At 38.7% G+C, this 15,251-nt stretch overlaps 1 protein-coding gene across 7 annotated transcripts in view; it reads left to right on the plus strand.

Moving 5' to 3' along the window:
- DERA (deoxyribose-phosphate aldolase) overlaps positions 1-15,251 on the plus strand; it is a 55,252-nt gene that overhangs the window by 24,423 nt on the left and 15,578 nt on the right. The window contains exon 7 of one of the 7 annotated variants that reach the window (XM_080583761.1): positions 1,048-15,251. The exons of the other annotated variants lie outside the window; for them this stretch is intronic. Within the exon in view, the coding sequence (XP_080439887.1) occupies positions 1,048-1,061 (14 nt within the window). The 3' untranslated portion in view covers positions 1,062-15,251. The remainder of the gene's footprint in view (positions 1-1,047) is intronic. 7 annotated transcript variants of the gene reach the window in all.

Here is a 15,251-nt window from a genome sequence, read left to right on the forward strand (position 1 = left end):
TGTCTTTGCTATATTATTCATGAAGCCTAAAAAATTCTAGTCGTGAAAGTTTAGTTTTGCCTGTAGTCGGCAAAAACTATTATGCAGCAATTACTGAAGTTGCAGGTGTAGTAATGAAGTATCACTTGTTTTGTATAACCTACAAAAATGGCATGAAGTGATAAATAACACTTAAAACTGCTAAACGACAAGATTTGTAGGAAAATAATGTTGTCAAATGTCTGATCCGTGGGGTGTTTAATAAGGGCACATACATTTGAGGTAGATTTTCCAGGTAGTGTTGGTGAGCATACAGATGTAGGGCGGTAGGCAGGTGGCTTGTGAACCTATTTTAAATGCAGTGGGAATTTCTGTGGGAAGATTGCACTGAAAACTCGCCTTCTGGTTTGTGATCACTTCTAACTACCTCTGTGAGAGTGTGATTTGGGTACCCAGCTATGCTGGAAACGCAGCAAGGGGAAGAACGCCACGTGCTACAGCAGGTGTGGGAATGTGCTAGGTTATAACCGGACCACTCAAGATTGGGACACTCACTACTGACAATTAATTGGTGTTCAGTCTTACCTGTCTTTGAAAACTAAATTACATCTGTCTTGATGTTTAGGAGCATGCCAGTCTGTTATCTTGAACCTTTCAGCTAAGAAACACATTCCTATGAGCAAGATGGAGTTTCTAGGGGCTGTATATATGTTGCAGGTATTACTGTTTTGCATAGGTGTAGCCATTGCAGACTCTGAATGTAAGAAAGCACCCATTTGAGCCTAGATTTACAGCAGTGTATTCCTCTGCAACTTTGGACCAGTGCTGTTCCAATTTCTCCCTAGTTTAAACAAGATTTCAGGGCTGTGGTTTAATACAGTCTTTAAGATGCAAAATGTTCTTTGGACATCATTCTGGACACCTGCTTCTTCCACCATATTTGAAAGAGGGTACCTCATGAATATTGACAGAGAGAAATGTAAAGAAGTACTAAGAACCACTGAGTTAGTCCATCTTCTAACTAAATTTTCCCTCTTTTTTGCACTGATTTTTTTTTCCTACTGTAAGCTCTTCAGACCTAGGATTTATTCTTATTTTAGAGCAAGAAAAGTCATCTGAGTGTTTTTCCAGTATTTAAATAAATGTTCAAGTTGCTGCTGACCTCACTGCCTCCTTCCACAACACTGTGCTTATCTACTTCAAATGGAATGGGAGGCATTTTATACTGCTATGTCAATTAGTATCCTTAGGTACAGTATTATGCTAGCAAATTCTGCTTTTAATTAGAAGAGGTATAGGAAATACATTTCCTGTCACTTAAACTGATATACTAATAATTATCATCACATTTTTGTAACATACAGTACTGATGAATTCAGGTTGTAAAGCATTAGAATGTTTTCAGATTTTTTGCTGGTGTAATTTTTCTGAAATACAGCAGATGGCCCTGTTGTTAATGATTTTCCTTGCATAGTTATTCATTTTATAAGATACTTATCTGTATAGCATTTGCAGTAGTTTTCTTGTTTCAGTCTCTTGCTTTTTCTTTGTAAGTGTAAAAATAAAAATGTATTTTTGTTCTACACACATGTATTGAAGGCCAGATTTTCAGATTCTGACTTGTCAGAAATGCTGAGAAACTCAAATTCCAGATGAAGTTTGTTTGATATGCATATGTGTAATATTTTGGGGAGAAAGTAATTTGGCATGGTAGGTTTAGGTTCTAGCTTTAGCGTCCATTTATTTTTATAGCTGCTGTTATGATCTAAAGGAAAGAAAGAAAGGAAAAATGCAGCTGATCTAGTGGATATGGCAGGTCCTGGGAACTTTCATTTGAATGTAAAAAAGAACACCTCTGATAACCCTGAAGCTAATTATTAATTTTATGTGGAGAAATTAGTTATGTAGTATATTGGATTCAAATGCAAAACTTACTTTAGAAGTTCTTGCTACCTCTGGCCACTTGTTACTGTACTTGCCCCCAAATCTGCTGCTCCTTCAGCTATGGTGTTAGAAGTGCTCGTCATGCTGCGCAGTAAACTGAGTTATCGAAGTAATACTGATGCAAATTACTTCAGAAAGGGGTAACTAGTTTTGTTTTTTTGTTTGTTTGTTTTTCCAATTGCCACCCCCTCAACAATTTGGTTTACTGCCCTGCCTTGCATGCAGTTGTATCTGTGCAGCTGAGGACATGGCTTGTAATCCTTAAGCTGTTTTCACTGTACAGCACATAATGCAAGTCTATCACGTAGGGAGCACAAAATCCTAGCTGTACTGATATTTACATTACTGTTGCTGGGCATGCACACTCTCACCTAGGTTCAGAAGCACTGATCTGTGTTGCAACATGTATTAAAATACATTTTTTTTTTTCCCATCTGTCTCATTTGCGAGACTCAGAAGGCTGGGGACAGGAAAGTGTCACAGTGCTGATTTAGCACTAGCTCCATGGTTAAAAAGCTTCCCTGGGATGTCTGACACCTGGGCACTCCGTGGTTGTTCTCACACACAAAGGTGAATTTTACAGTGTATTTGCCATTAAGGTTTTCAGTCCCTCCTGATAAAGTTGCTCTGCTTTGCACAAAGCAATTAACTGAGCAGGGAATGCAATGCAGATGTCTCCTCTCCCGAGTCACTTTTCAAAATTTGTATACAGGCTTCCTTATGCTGGCTTAAGGAATGATGGGTGTGTGCTGGGAAGAACAGCATGTTATATTTAGTATGATTCAGCTAGCAAGTGGGGGTTCAGCCACTGGAGGAGAAGCCAGCTGCACAGATGATTCTGTAACTGACTTGAAAAGGTATGGCAAAAGGTAAAAGGTCAGCCCCTCCACTGGGGTTTTTAAGATAATGCTGGGATTTTAAGATAACACTAAGGGCCATGCTCATGCTGGGGCAGTGTGCCTGCACACATCTGTACTCGGAAGTGCTAGCATAGGCCACATCTGTAGCTGTACTCTGAAGCACAGTCCTTGCAGGACTTGGTGGAAGCCATTCACTGCACCCCAGTGAGAGCCTGAGCCCAGCAAGACATGCAGATCCCAGCAGTGCACTGATGGCAGGGGTCAGCTGTAGAAAACATGCTTTGTACAACATGCCTGTGTACAAGTTGCTAATGCTTGAACCTGCCAGAACTTTGGGGGAAAAAGGTGTGGCTTCACAGCGAATGCAATAATAACCTGCCTCAATTTGAAGCAAATATAATCATTTACCTCTATTAGGCTCCTCCTGTGTCTGAAACCTTATCTCTGAAGTACCATGTCTACTTTTTCTTCCTTCTCTAGCGCAGTGCATAGGGAGAAGGACATCAGAATGGAAACAGACACCCAGTTCTCTTAAATTCTTTTAACCAACCCTTTACCGACTTGACTGGCATGCTAAAAATTCTTCTGGAATATTTAAGTATCTATTTCTGAGTGCTGTGCTGGAAGAGGCTGACAGCCCTCTAAGGACAGTGAGTCAGCTGGCAAGAATAATTCTTGCAGTGCTAAGGAGGAGAGAATGGAGAAGGTAAGGACTGCGCATCAGTGGCTCTGTGTGACTACCAAAGGAGCACATTTCAGAAAGCTGACTGAGATCAATTCTCAGCAATGAATCAGGGATTTTTTTGGTCATTGTGTGTAATGTCCACTGCCACTTTTTGAGCTTCTTGAGTTGTTGATGGTGAGTCTGAGTTCATGAGCTTCCCAAGGGTAACTCACTGCATCTTCGATTCTGCCAGAAAGTTTCCAGACATTGAGCAGAGCAAACTAATCAGTGGTTTTCAATGTCTTGTGTACACTTGTGTGAGTCAGGTCCATTTCTACAGAAAACAATCAAATCTGCATCTTTGGAGCCTCTTGGAAGAAACTGTTCTGAGGAACACAAATGGGAGTGCCTGGCTCCCCAGTACTAGTGGTATCTACACCATGTTTCTTCACCTTGGTGCCTTTAAAAAAAAAAAAGAGAGAAAATAAAATAAAATAAAAAAAAAAACAAAAACAGGGCTTGTACGCAGTTTTATTATTGCAGAGAGGCCTTTTTTTTTTTTTTTTTTGGAAACAAACATAGACTGCCAAAGAAGTCAGACAAGGAGGGGGAAGATGATAAGATGGCAGTGGGAAGGGAAAGGTTCAATAAAGATGTGGATGACTTAATTGCATATTTCAGTTATATATAAGGTTTGTATTTTGGAAAATCATGTTTTAACCAAATTACCTAATTACAAAAACTTAATTGTTCTATATAAGAATTTGTATTAATTAAGATACACAAATGGAGGAGAGGTGGAAGAAGTAACTAAGTAAATATACTTCACATTAAAAGTGAAAACTTCCTCTGTTGTTTTTAGCTGTCAAAGCTGGTCTCCACAGTACATCTCCCTTTACCTCATTCTTTGGGAAGCTGAGGGAGATAAAACAGTGACATATGAAAGATATTTGTTTTCATTATAAATCACTAAACAAGTACCTAGGTAAAGATCAGGAGGGAGTGATGTATGCTCTTCTGCAGCTCTCCTAAACATACGGGTGTCAAATAATTTTTTGTAGGTCATTAAGCAGTTAGTCAAATAAGTGGAGATACTAAGTCTTATAAAAATTGAATTTAGAAAGGGAATGAATTAGTGCTAAAACAAAGTAATGTCTAGAGTTGCTAGCACAAAGAAGCCTGTAAAAAGTATCAAAAGATGGTCAAGGCAACCTTCTTTAGAAGAAGAAAATTAAAACACATGGAATCTGCCCACAGAAATTTGTAGATGTTTTGATACTGTTAATTCCAAAGTGAGCAGGAAATAATAGAGCTAAACAGTGAAGAAACAATGTGCTTTGCAGTTCTTAGGAGAACCCGTTATCAGTTCTGCCAATCTTCAACCTACCTTATTGCAGTGGTTCCAGTTAATACACACTCATTTTCATAAATCATTTTCAGAAATAGGCTGGCCTTGCTTAGATCCAGGGAGAGACTGGCTGAGGGCTGTCAAACTCAATCTTTGTCTCTAAAAGCAGAGAGTAGTGGCAAAAGGGTTCCCCCTAAGAAAAGTCAGGACACGGGAGTACTGCTTGAAGAGGTTTCCTCAAAACTCTTGAAGACCAGAACGTCCCACTGCACAAAAGGCTAGTTCTGATTTAAGAAAAGATATAACACTTTAATGATTAAAGGGAGAGTCCAAGAAATGTGCTGTGGAACATCACAGAATAATGCCTAGCTACACAAAGCTTTTAGCCCAGCTCTAAATAAGGTATTTATACTGTAGTTAATATTGCTGCAGACACATTTTTAGCATGAATAATGTGAACGCAAATTCTGAGGTACCAATAACTGTTGCTATTTTGAACACTATCTTGCAAAGATTTGTTTGGAGACAGGTTAGATGGTATGGCTTTAAACATGCTAGCAGCCTTCTAAGTGTTAGGAATGCATTTCCTGCTGCTGGACGTGGACCGTCATGGTCCAAAGCAAAGGTTCTACCAAGCAAATGTTTCATGAGAAATAAAAAAGAGAGGAGACCAAACTAGCAAAATTTGATTGAAAAGCTAGGCATGCTTCGTGCAGATGCTACTAATGTAGGAAACAAAACTACTGAATAAGTAATAATACTTAGCACTTTACATCTTCAAAGTACATACAGACATTAGCAGAGTAAATCTCACAATAGCTCTGTAAAGTATGAGACAAAGATCATAACAGACAAGTCAAAAGTCAAGCTGTGATCAGTTGTGAGTTCCTGGCTTTAAATCCCATGCTCATACCAAAAGTTGAGGGTCCTTTTCAGTAGCATTTGAGCTGCGTTATGCTTAAAGACAAGTTAGATTTAATTATGTGTCCACAGCTTCAGCTGTAATTTGATACTAACAAGGTAGTTATTAGAGCCCAGAGCAAATGAAAGGCAAAGCAGGGCAGGAGGCTGGGCAGCAGATAGGAAACAAGATTCCAGTCTGTCTCATTTTATACATCCGAAACACAACCAACTGTATTGAGTTTGCTGTGTATTTGTAAAAGGCACACTTTGGCCTGTAAAGGGACAGTTGGAAATGAGGAGTAATGAGTGGCTGTCATGTTCTAGAAGCAGACCAGGTTAAAACTGTCAGTTCCTTTCTACAGAAGTGAACTGGCTTTGAGTGCTTTCCAGGGTGACTGATGGTGTTTAGATTTACTGGTGTAGGGCCGGGGGCAAACTATAAGTCCTTACTCTTCTGAATATATGGGAAGAGGACTGATTGTCTGACCGGTGCCTAAGGCTTTTTCACTCACAGTCTGATGGTGATTCCTCTCTCCCTCCAACGAAGCAGGACTCAGAGTGAGTCCAAGGTGCAAAATGGATTACTTGCTGTTCTGGCTTGGCTGGAAGGAAAAGGTAGATGTTGAAATGCAATGTGTTCTTGCATTGACTGCTCGTCTTCAGAGAACAAAGCACAGTGCAGAGAAAGTTTTTCCACCTGCCTTATCAAATGGTAGAGAATAATCCCAATTTGCTTTGACTGTGATCTTCTGGCGGTACAGATTAGATCTAGCATGGACATGAGCACATTTCTGAATTTCTTTCAATTTACTGAGTGCATAATACGATGTTTGCATTGGCTGTCTTCTGACTGAACACATGCAAACAGTACCTCGTTTGTCCAAAGATCTGCCCATTCCTTCAGAATTTTTAGATAAATTTGAACTTGCAGAATTGGAACTGCTTCAGCATGTTGCGTTGTGAAGATGCAGTGTTGCAGGTACATTTAGGAGTATAGCCTTGGTTTCTGCCTTGGAATATAGAAATGGTCGCAGTATGGCTGCTGTAAGAGACTCATTGGGACAGTAATTAACACTAAGGTTGTTGATAACTTTACCGTCTGCTTGCTGCAGCAGATGTCTCACATTCTGCATAGTCTGCAGTCGTTCTGCGTGTTCACAGCTCTGGTTAACATCACCAAACGTTCAGTGCAAGGAACGAGCATAAAACATGCTGTGGAGAAAACAAGATACAGAGCAGTGCAGAGTAACACAGTCTGCCTCAAAAGTTTGAATGCTGATATGGAATAAAAAAGGTTTTGGATTAGCAGTTAGATCAAAAGATGTTCTTGGCAATAAGGAAAGTCTTTAAATATAACCTGTATAAAAGAGATCTGTACAGGAACAAGTGACTCGATTTATTCTAGTACAGAGTGGGGAGAAAAGAGAAGAAGAAAAAAGCCTGTAGTATAAAAATGCAGATAGCTGCATGTTCAGAAAGGCAGTACAAGGATGCTCCCTTAAACGATGTAATTGCCTACAAGCTTAACAGTGATAGTGCAGCTAATCACTAGAAATAATGTAGGCGTGATAGATAAGCTTGGAGTTGAAAAGTTCTAACAATGCAATCACAATATCCTCAGGTCTGGATTACTGATGAGGATCCACACAAAGAGTAGTAACACAAAAACAGTATTGGTCTTGCATAAAGCAGATCTGGAAGGAATGCAAAATGAGACTTAAAAATCTGTCTGGAACTCAATTATGTATGTATAGGGAATCAGAAATGAAGGAATGTGAAGGAATGGTTAAGAAACACTTGGGTGGGCTCTAATGGAAAATCTTCTCAGTAAAGTCGAAAGAGCAGCAGAATACTGTATGGGTAAGTAGAGGATAGAAGTAATATGCAAGAGGAACAGAAATGTTGAAGTACATAGGATCTTTGAGGGGACAAGAGTTGTAGTGCATCCAGTAAAGCCTCATTTGTTTGTGGTTTAAGGTAGAAACCCAGATATGCATGCAATGCCACGTTTTGTTATGCATTTACTTATGTGCTTACTGAACCATGTGCTTGTCTATACAGCCACACCTGGGGGAGATGGTTGTGTGGGGTTGTTCATATTTGCCATACCAGGATGCCTGGTGACTCGGTTTGCTAATTTTGTGAAAGGCCTATTCTATTAATGGTGTTCTGTAATCAGAAATACCAATATAAAGCCTCTATTCAAGTCAAAGAAGACATACCGATGCAAAAACAGTTGACATCCTGCTCTTTATATACCTGTTTGTTTGATTTTGTGTTATCCACAATGCTACTTTACTTTCCCGCCACCCATTCCCCACTTACAAAGAGAAACTGTGCTATTTCCAATCACCTCTCAACAGAATAATACAGTTAGGTTAGGAAACCAGAAGATGGGTAGGATTGTTTGAAATAGCAGAATGATTCCTAACTTGCCATCACCTTTGACAACTCAGTTAACTTCTCTGTTTTTTCCATGCATAAAATCGACATTGAGCATTTCGTAGGACCTCTGTGACGTCTAGTAAATTATGATAGAAGCAGAAACATATTCCTCTCATTAGAAGGCAGAATTTTTCCTTTGTTTGTGCATGAACATGGAATACCCTTGGTCACAACTGAAATGGGGAAGTTTGAGCAAGAGAAATTTTGGAAATTTTCTGGAGAGAGCTTCTGACTATCAGAGCCAATCCTGGGAGTTACAGTGGAGGCAGGAGCTGGCACAGCTTGCCATGGTACTTGAGGGTGATGGTACCGTGCACTGCACAACTGACTGGCACTGGTATCAGCAGGGAGGTCACCTCCCTTCAGATGTTTTCACAGCACTCCACACAAAACGTTCTTCTAAATGGAGGAGGGTTGCCATGCCTCCTGTATGTCTGTTTTATTAATGCTTTGGTGCTCTCCCTTCACTGAGCAAAGTGGAACGAGCAACATGCCCCTGCAAGAAAGTGTAGGGGAGGAGTCTGGTATCTCCCCAGGACTTGTCACTGGATCTCAGAGAAGACAGAGACAGCGGGATCAGTGAGGATCATATAAAAAGTTGTGCTTTCTTCAACACAGGTCTTCAAAGCATTGACAGGTGCTGTGGGCTTCCACTGCCCTGTGGTGTATTTTAAGGGTTTGAACCCTAGTCTGCACAGATTTCTGCTACTTGACTTGTAAGAAAGTGGCTATTCTTTGTGCTTCAACCTCTGAAACTGGTGTGAAATAGGTTACAGTGAGTAGGCGTGTACTGCCAGTATGACATACTGCTGGGAGGGGTCAGCCTTCTTTTAACAAACTATGCTAAATGCCTCAATAGTGTTTTTCTTTTGCTGATAGTCTTTGCAGAGCATGTTAATTAAGGAATATCTAAATGGTATACTTTCAATTTACAGCAACTGATGCAGAGAGGTGAGAAAGCACCCCTGTTGCATTAATTTTCCCCATGAATGAAACCTTGTTTCTATGTTAAATAATTTGTTAGAATTTGAGATAAAACTTTTGAAGTTTCATATCGCTTCAGACTCAGAAATCATTGCACAGTGAATAGTTCTAGTCAAACATGCCATCAAAATAACACGGCTTCATAGCAAAAAACTTTGCATCTCTGAAGCTCCGGTATTGAAGGTAATGGTTTGAGAGAATGTAATTTTAAAACATGGAAATATTATGTAAAATCAATAGATGTACAGGGTACTATTTATTTCTCTGATATTTCAGCCTGTTTTTTTATTGTGTTAGGAGCAGGTGTTAAATTCTACTAAACAAGTGAAAAATAGAAATAAATATTTAATTTACCGTATCTATCAATTATACAAAATTGTCTTATGAAATATTAAAGTATCTTTTAAGAGATTGCAAGTAGGAACACCAGTTAGAATATTCAGTCCCTTAACAGCAACTTAATATAGATGTGGAAATAAACTCAGCATGCTTTTACAGTTATAGGTCCTGTGATTTTTGTGTTGCTTTTAAGGTGGCATGGCTTTGTGATCAGGCCTGTGTGATCTGAAATTATTTTGAAGCATATGCCCATCATAGCAGAATGTGAAATTAGACTTCTAAACAGAAAGATGTTGAACGGAAAAATACACCGGGAATATGTGATCTTGAACATCAAGAGGCCATTTTGAAACTCTCTAGATACTCATTTGAACAAACCTATTTACTCATAAGGAGCAGGAATGCAGTGAAAAACAAAGCAGCATACCAAGAGGTGGACACAAAACACAAGTGAGTTCCTTACTGAGATATTAAAATGAGACAAAAATTAGTCATATGAAACAAATTAGTCCTAAGGAGATTATGGATAGTTTCCTTACCAATAAAGTGGATCTTAAAAATACTGAGATCAGTACAAAGATACGAACTAACTTTTAACAGATCACATTTTAATAGTGCTGACACTGTATTTCCAGGTGTTACTTCATTAAGTTCAGAGGAACAGGCTGAATACCCAAGCTAACTGCTGTGTTGCATGTCACTACAAACGCGTTCCTTACTGAGCTAAACAGGATTGATTATTCAATTGCAAATATTTAAGCTCATATTTAACAGCTTCTATTCCTTATAAGTTTTTAACTGGAATTCAGAAGGTCATCTTAGTAGAGTTTCTTGATCTTTTTTCAAAGGACAATGTTTCTGTCAGAATATGATAATAGTATATAGCAATATTCTTCAGGAATGTGCTTATTTCAGTGGTGTTTGGAAAGATCGCTTCATGGCTTTTCCCAGTTTGCCCCAGTGTTTGCTTGCAGTATTTTTGGTGAGTTGTGAAGGGACCTGGACTTCCTTGGTAGGTACTTTGATTATTTAGTCTGTCTCCCAGGCTTTCTATGCTCCTTTGATTTGTGTTACCAAAGTGCAAACCGTGTACTTTCTTTGACACGATACTTTGGAATTTCAACCTCTGGGAAACACTTCTGGTTTGTTTATTTAGTTTGTATTCCTTTTTTGAAATGTGAGTTTTTAATTTTATCATCTCTCATATAAGTCAGTTTCTAGTTTTTGACCATGCCTATTTTGTTACCCAACCGCAGAAGCTTTCCAGAGCTTCCTGTAAAAGCCCTGCTTTTGAGAGAAATTTTCAAAGACAAAGACGATAGTAAAGTCCATAGCCTTCATGGCAAGTCAACAGGGATCTGACATCTGATTGTCTGTTGCACCTTTGATGTTTCTCCCCCTCTAGCATTTGTGCTATAGAGTGACTTTCCCTGCAGTGTACAACTGCAGCTGATTTCTCAAGTTGAGTTCTCAGTAAATCTGAAATGTAGAAAAACTTCCTCCTTGACTATGCCTGGGCGTTTTTATAAACAAAAAGTCTTCCGTCACCTTTGCAGCTACACTGCCAATCCAATTTCCAACTTATCAGTCTATCCCAAACATTGCAGAGGTAAAATTTTGTCGTTTATCAAGATTTGTTAATTCATCTCTAAAGGACCAGAAAGGAAACAAATGGCAATGTTCCATATTCCATGCAGCACATTAGACTTAAATTATGCAAAACAAAATTATGAATCATGCATCTTCAAAAGCCTTCTTCCCACTGGTCCTGGAAAATGGACATGTAGAGAGCTCAAAGAAAATGCAAAGCCTTATACATAAATGGAGCTTTGAAATGAACCCAAGCCCCATGATGAGAAAGCAGCTTGGTGGGGTGTGATGGAAGGGGGTGCCACGTTGCTTGTGATCTCTAGTCCCCAGCAAGAGGAGAGGGGCAGCATTTTCGTGTGATGCTCTGGTAACAAGACACCATGCACAGGCTGTTGATAGGTAACTGGTTATATTCCTGTTGTAATCAGGTACTGTTTGCAGCTTCTCTGGCTGTAACCAGATTTAGCTTCAGAGCAGTTTGCTCAGTTACAGTTGTAGCGCAGTTGCAGCCTCAAGGCAGGCTCCCCAGGGACCTTCAGCTGGATGGACTCTGTGCTGTTGTAGCTATGCCATTTCCAGTGATTTCCAGTGCCTGGGATAGAATTACAGCTCACTTAGCTGTAAACTAACTGTCTCCAGAGTGTACTGCAGAAATACTGGTTTGCTGCTTAAAAGTAAAACCAAAAATCCTGGTAAAATAAACATAGCTACTCCATGCTTTTGAACTACTAGATGAGTTCATTTGCAGAGAGTTGCTCCTATTAGGAAGTAAGAACTGAATGCACGAGAGAAACCTAGGAAGGAAGCAAAGTATTTTTCTGCTGAAATGTTCAAGAGAGGCTTTTGTTTGTTTGTTTGTTTGTCGTTTTTTTTTTTAAGTGTCTGTGTGTGTGTGTTGGGTACAGAGAAATCTTGAGGGATGACGGGGTTCCTGTGCCTTTTGTACACTATTTTTGCAGTGAAACACAGGAACATGCAGAGCACTTAGCAATGTATGTATAGAAATGCTACAGATTTTCATTATAAAGAATTATTAATTACTAACACTGCAGCATTTCCCTACTTGGCAATAATTCAGCAAACAGTTGTGCCAATTGAGGTTATTGTCTAAGGTCTGTTTCATGAAAGACAGAAATAAGAGAGGAGCTGAGACTGCGCGAGAGAAGGTTTTAAATGGTGGAAGGCAAAGGGAAGGTAAGACTAGAATCTGTTCAAGTTGGAAGGAGGCAGCTAATACAGCATTTGAGGCATCAGTGATGCGTTCTGTATTATTCATAGCTGTGACTGATACGGCTTGTAGGTTTTCTACGTTTTCATTTGCTAAATTAGGTGGGACATCACATAAAGACTAAAGTAGTCAGTGAAACGTAGAAAGGTTTAGATCATCATGATTATACAGAGCTTGCAGACGCCTTTCCACAAAATGTGAGTTGCTACAGCACTGATTTTTATGTTAATTTACTTGTGAATAATTTAAAAAGACCTGTTTATTTTTTAATAAAAAGGAAAGATATAAATTGACTGAGCGATCCTAATGTTACTTACAGCTGCCATTGAGCAGATGTTAGGGATTCTGAGTGGTTTGCTAGACCAAAATAAGTTTTATGAATAAACAAACAATTTCTTTTTACTACCAACTCTTTCAGACTGATTCTGTCCCAAATTCACAATAAATGGCTTTTAAAAGTCTCCTCATAAATAATTATCTTTCTTGTGCAACGTTCTTGTAGGCACTTGGATTTTAATTACGATGACGAACTGTTTTAATAAGTTGTTAAATAATTTTATCTTTTTAGGGCTGAATCCATATTCCATTTTTCTTTGACTTCGTTGGTTCCTGGGAATTTAATCCTTTTAATTCTTGATAATTTACTTGATATTGCACTTTCCATGTCCCTTTATAAATTCACATTGGAGAAGCAAACAGCATGCAGCAGCAGCATCTTCTTCTGATCTCTACACGCACGGACCCACCTGAGCTTGCTGGTTAAAAACAGCCTCCTGTTACTAGTAGCTGTTTTTTTAACTCAGTCATTTTGATCACAGGAAGCTTGAAAAGATATGTAGTTAAATGGAGACAATCGATCTCTGCTTTGGGCTAATGTCTGGGTGCCTTAAAGCACAAGAAGATGGCTAGCAAAGAGGATATTGTGGTTAGCTGATGGACAAGATACATGCAGCACTGCTATGCTGAGCTTCAGACCAGTGCTTTTCAATGTAAATATATAAATATACGTATATCTGATTTGATGCAGAGAAATGCTGAGCACACATAATTCCTTGTGACTTCAGTTGTGATTCAGTAACTTTGAAAAATAGCTGATTTATGGAACTATGTACATCTCTACACAGATGATGGGGAGAAGAGCCAAGTGGCAGGTTGTTAAACGTCCTGAATTTTAGTGTCATAGCATGGTCCAAATTTACTTAATTAAAAGCACCTGCTATTAAAAAAAAAGTACAGATCATGTTTAAACTTTTGTAGTTTTCTTTTAGATTAAGTATGGAAACAAAAAACATGGTAGCATGTCTCATGATCCCACTCTTGACAGAATAATTTGAGTCCCTGCAAAAAACATTAATACCAATTTATATATCGTTAGAAGTCATAATTGAAAGCATTGATCCTGCAAGGCTTTGAGTTTACTGGGTTAGAGTCTACCAAGTCAAATATCTTGTTTCTTTGGGGTTCAGCCTTGGGTAGCTTTGTTTGCTGTTATCTTCTGTGTGATCTAAACTGAGCGTGCTTAGGACCAAGTTCATATGGGGAGGGGAGACAGTACATTTTTGGTAAGTGTGGATGAAGAAGCCATTGGTATCAAAGTAAGGCTGTAAAATATTTCCATGCAAAGATACGAACTTTAGGCAGATTTTATTTATTTTTTTCTGTAAGAAAGACGTTAAATGTCATGTCTCAATGAATAGTGACATTTAATAACTCTCCAATAATACCTGTGAGTATACGTACATCTAGCACAAAGAGAATTTGATACATGATTTCTTTCATTCCCAGTTTTTCAGTAAGAGGGATGAAATGACAATATACAAAATGATAATGTATTTTTAGTGTAGGTTTTGGAAAAATAAGTAAAACATATAGCATGTGGAGTTGAAGATTAAAATATCTTCTTTTTGACAGTGGACTAACCAAATGCACATTTCTGTATCAGTTCCAATTATTTTTAACCAAAAAACAGTCAGTTATTTAACCAGATTTTTGGTACTTTTGGTTTGAGATGCTCACTGTATTTGCAGTCTCTGACCAGATCAGGACACAGACGGTTGAAAAGGGGAGGGAGAAAAACAATGCTCCAGCATGTTAAATACCTTTTTATAAGTTGCTGCCTATTTCTGATGGTTCTTAAGGGTTCTTTGGATTTTCTTCATTTTTTTAAAAGTAGCTCTCAGTAGATCCTTATGCCAAAAAAGTCTGACAGTTTATCACCAACATGCCTTCACAAAGCATCGGTTTGAAATAAAATTGTAATTTTGCAATATAAGCATCATTAATAATACAGCTGAGGGAGGAGGTGGGGTGGGGAGAGACTTGTTAAAAAGAAAAAAAAAACAAAAAAAAACAGAAGCCTGTATTTCTTTCCCCCAACAGAGAGGTGCTTCCTGCTCAGAGTGTGGCTGCACAGTCAGTTTTGTTGTTGTTTGTTATGGTGGCAAGCTTTTTGATATTCAGGCCACCCTGAATACCAAAACTGACAGCCCTCCTGACAGTGGTGAAAACATCTGTTAGCAACTGGAAACTCCCCCCACGCTGTGGCCTACACATACGGGTTTTTGCAGTTTTGCCAGATAACCAAATTATCAACGTGGGAAAAGAAGAACGAAACACTCTGAGGGGTAGCAAACTCCTTATATTAAATGTAATATTATAAAAATAATAGCAATTGAGAAAGAAATAATAGCTGGCAACACTTGCCATGTTAACAATTCTGCCTTGAAATACACTACATTATTGGTAACTAAGTCCTTCCAGGGTGTTCCTCTTTTGATATTTGTTGCATCAGAAGAACAACACCTGCTGTGGTGGCAGTCTACATGTTCATAAACTTATGGTATTGAAGACTTTCAAGTGTCATAAAAACTAAGCCAAGTGGATAACATTTTCCTAGTAATCACGATTACTGAAAGGGGAAGGTTCAGCTTGCTATTTAAGCCTGTAAGTAACCTATTCTATATCATT

The sequence above is a fragment of the Anser brachyrhynchus genome (genome assembly GCF_964034855.1).
Source record: "Anser brachyrhynchus genome assembly, chromosome: 1".
NCBI classification, from domain to species: domain Eukaryota; kingdom Metazoa; phylum Chordata; class Aves; order Anseriformes; family Anatidae; genus Anser; species Anser brachyrhynchus.